This window comes from Marmota monax, unplaced genomic scaffold (assembly GCF_021218885.2).
Source record: "Marmota monax isolate L192 unplaced genomic scaffold, Marmota_monax_Labrador192_F-V1.1 WCK01_AAM20220418_F8-fsc00013, whole genome shotgun sequence".
In the NCBI taxonomy this organism is placed as follows: Eukaryota; Metazoa; Chordata; class Mammalia; order Rodentia; family Sciuridae; genus Marmota; species Marmota monax.
In genome coordinates, this window is record NW_026692202.1 from 563,750 (window position 1) to 567,528 (window position 3,779).

The 3,779-nt window shown below is 52.4% G+C and overlaps 1 protein-coding gene across 1 annotated transcript; it reads right to left on the reverse strand.

Annotated features, from left to right (window-relative positions):
• Positions 1-733: 733 nt before the first annotated feature.
• On the reverse strand, positions 734-3,391 carry Gpr6 (G protein-coupled receptor 6). Its single transcript, XM_046429497.2, has 2 exons — positions 3,247-3,391; positions 734-2,663 (listed from the first exon to the last, which is right to left on the reverse strand). The coding sequence occupies exon 2, from the start codon at positions 2,642-2,644 to the stop codon at positions 1,553-1,555; it is 1,092 nt and encodes a 363-aa protein (XP_046285453.1). The 5' UTR covers positions 2,645-2,663; positions 3,247-3,391; the 3' UTR covers positions 734-1,552.
• Positions 3,392-3,779: the final 388 nt, after the last annotated feature.

Here is a 3,779-nt window from a genome sequence, read left to right on the forward strand (position 1 = left end):
TGGCCTTGGACTTTTCATCCTCCTGCCTCAGCCTCGTGAATGGCTAGGATTTCAGGCATGCCCCATAGTGCCTGGCTCAGAGTGATTCTTTAAAAATATGTATTGGATCATGCCATGTCCATATCACTTGAGCAAAAGCCCAAGTCCCTGTAGTGGCCTGCAAAGCTTGCTCTCTCTCCACTGTAGTTTCATACCTCTCTTTTCTTTGCTCACTTTTCAGTCTTTGATCTTGCTACTCTTGAACTTGCCAGGCATATTCATACCCCTAAGATCTTGGCACTTGCTGCTGCCTATATGTGGAAACCTCTTCTCCCACCTTCTGATTTTTCTCACAACCTTGCTTCCCTAAGATTACCTCCTAAGTGTTTTCTCCTCAGAGAGACTTCCTTGATCACCCTAACCAACAGAGTACCTCCTGCTTTTTTCCACTTCTACCCCACTTTATTTTACTTCTTAGCATTGATGCTAACATGACATTATACATTTATTTATTTGCTTATAGGCCATCTCCCCCACTAGAATGTAACATCATGAGCATGAGACATTTTGTTTGTTTACTTCATTTCCACATCCTCAGCCCTGGAATTGTGCCTAGCATATAGTAGACATTCAATAAGTGTGAAATTTATGAACAAATTTGCCTGTGTATATTTTCCTAAGAGTAACTAACTACTGGAGCTTGTGGACATATTTCTTCACAGGGGATCAGACCACACACACACACACACACACACACATATTCTCTTATTTATCTTTCCATTTTCCTGTAAGTAGGATGGGGTGGGAATCATGACTCACACCCACTGATGGAATGGGAATATTTAATTCTTAAGGATCGGGGTAGTGGCCTATTTGAAAGACGATAGTGGTCCAAGAGGCAATGCTGAACACACCTTCATATCCCCAATGAAGGTATGAGGTATATGTCTTGGAATCCTGTGGTAAAGAATTTATTCATTTTTAAGATTGCACATGTAATTTGACTCTTGAATAGTAATTGCATAGTCAATCATGTACCCCAAATTACATTTTTTTATGATATGTTTATTTGTGTACAAAATATGTTGAAATTTGTTGATGCATGTGCAGCAAAATATTCTATCACATACAACAAAAATACACCTTTTACTCCCTTCCCCCTGCCCTTGAAAATGGCAACACTGTTTTGGCAGTTCAGCAGCTGAAAATAAAGTGCTATTATTAAGCAGTATTGGAATGTCTTCACTTGACAAATGTGATGTACATTTCGAGTATATAACCACGTCTTTTGGTAGTTTTTCACAGAACAGGAAGCTCACATCCTGAACATCTCCAGAAGATACAAATATTTGTATATATATGTACACATGTATACACTGTATATGTAAAGTGCCAACAAGCCTCTTTTGTCCTTGTGAGTTTGTTGCATTTATGTTTTGTCCCTTTCTTTTACCCCCGCAAAATCAGATTCACACTATTGGAGTCTCCGAGTTCATCAGCAGGCACCAGGAAGCTCACCAAAGGCTGGCTTGTTGGGGGTGTGGTGTTGGTGAAAGGATGTGAAGGGAGCCCTTCAGACCTCACTGGGGGACCTGGAGCGGAAGGGCACTTTGGATTGGAAACAGCCACAGAACAGGAGCCACAAGGCGCGCTGGATCTCCTGGTTGCGGAAGGCATAGATGATGGGATTGATCATGGAGTTATAGGTGGCGGGCAGCAGGGTGGCGTAGGTGTAGATGGCTGGGTCCTCGTGGCTGCCCACCACACAATAGATGGCGAAGGGCAGCCAGCTGGCGCCGAAAGTGCCAAGCACTACGGCCAGCGTCCCCACGCCCTTTCTGGTGGCGGCGAGGTGGGGCGGCGCCAGGCAGTGCTGCTGCAGCGCTATCTGGTGAGCGTGGCGCCAGACCACTTGGCAGATACGCACGTACAGGTGCAGCATGATGCCAAAGACCGCAAAAAAGGCAGCTGAGAGCAGTGCCACGTGGCTGCGTGTCAGCGGGCGCACCACGCTGCAGGAGGCCCGCTCGCCCAAGCAGTTCCAGCCCAGCACCGGCAGTAAGCCGAGGCCTAGGGACACTGTCCAGGTAGCAGCAAGCAAGAGGTGCACGCCCAACAGTGTCCGGCGCGAGTAATAGGTGAGTGCGTTGTAGAGGGACAGGTAACGGTCCACTGTGATAGCTAGCAGACTGCTGACCGAGGCCGCGAAGGAGGCCACAAGGAAGCCCACGGTGAGCAGGCTCACAGTCTCCGAGGGCACCACGTACTGGAACACAAAGTGCAGGATGAGACCACAGCCTGCCAGCAGGTCGGCGGTGGCCAAACTACCTACCAGCACGAACATGGGCGTGCGCAGGGCTGGGGTGGACGCAATGAGCGCCACTACCAACGCATTTTCGCCTGCGATCACCGTCCCCGACACGCAAAGCAGCACGTCCCATGGATTCACTGCTGAAAGCAGCAATCCAGGTGGCCCTGCCGGCAGCTGCGAGGACAGCTCCAGCGACCCGTTAGCTCCGCTTCCGCCTCCCAGCGCCGCCGCCGCAGCAGGAGGCCCCCATTCGCCGGTGTCCGGAGCCGCTGCTGCTGTGGCCGCCGCCGCTGCTCCTTCGGCCGCCACTGCCACCACCTGAGACTCGTTGAGCGAGGCGGCGCTCGCGTTCATCGCGGCCAGATGCAGCACCCTGCTTAGAGAAGGAGAGTAGGTGTCAGGTGTGCTGGTCCGACTGCCAGTTGCCCCGCTAGCATTGTCCCACTCAAATTGCCTACCCCACCCCGGGACCCTGGAGCAGAGTGGTGAAGTAGAAGTTAAGTGCTAATCCAAAATAAACACCTGTTGTGTGAGAGAGTGAAATGCATCGGGTTGCCTGAATTGTCTTGAGTTTTTGCAGAGATATACACACAGGTCATGCACACAGGTCAACCCCATAAGTGGGCTTGCATTTGCACACGCACCCAAATACATGGAACTAGAACTATCAGTTTGGAATTGTCCCGCCCAGGCTGTTGCAAGCTTGGTCAAGGCATTTTCCCCTAGTTCTGAGGCGTGTCGCTGTCCGCGGTGCTGAAAGCGAAGTTTGCAAGCTCAAGGTTCAGAGAGACCTCGAGCACAGAAACCCCTGGAATAAACATCAGCGAGGGGCCGAGAAAGGGGTGGTGGAGCTTCCCTTCTTTCTCTGGCTTCGGGAAGAACCCACTACCGGGCTGTCCTTTTCCTCTTCCCCTTCCCGAACCCTCAAAGTTCTCCCGGGCAGCCCCAAAGCTCACCTGGGGAGTCACGGCTTCAGGAAGTCGCTGGTCATGCGCGCCTTGGCGGGATGCCCGGCTGGGCTCCCTGGGCTAACCGAGCAGCTGCCCGCAGGAGGCGGCCTGGGCGGGCGAGGAAGACGAGCGCGGGACTCCTTGTCGCTGTGCTGGAGCGGCGGCGAGTGAGAGGCACAGTCAGTGGCAGAAAAGGCGGCTACGAGCAGTGCGCCCGCGGGAGATTGACAGGCGGGGCAAGGTGACGTCAGGTTTCTGGCTTCGAGGTGCCAACAGTTATTCTTCCCCGGATCCCAGACTGGTCTATCCCTCCTCGTCCCCCTCCCCACCCTGGGCAAAGAAACCTCAGGGCTCAAGGAGGGAGAAGCCAGAGCTGCCTCCTCCAGCGCACAGCCTCCAGGATGGGATGAGGGAGAGAGGAGAGGGAGAGAGGAGTGAAGAAGACCCTAAGGACGGGAGAAGAGGGTGAGCTGGGAGAAGAGGGATGAGGGGCGAGTGGCAGCAGCCACACAACAAAACCCAAAGCCAAAGATCAGAGC

Bases quoted from the DNA above. Each gene is read 5' to 3' on its own strand.
- Gpr6 (XM_046429497.2), bottom strand. From the start codon at position 2,644: ATGAACGCGAGCGCCGCCTCGCTCAACGAGTCTCAGGTGGTGGCAGTG.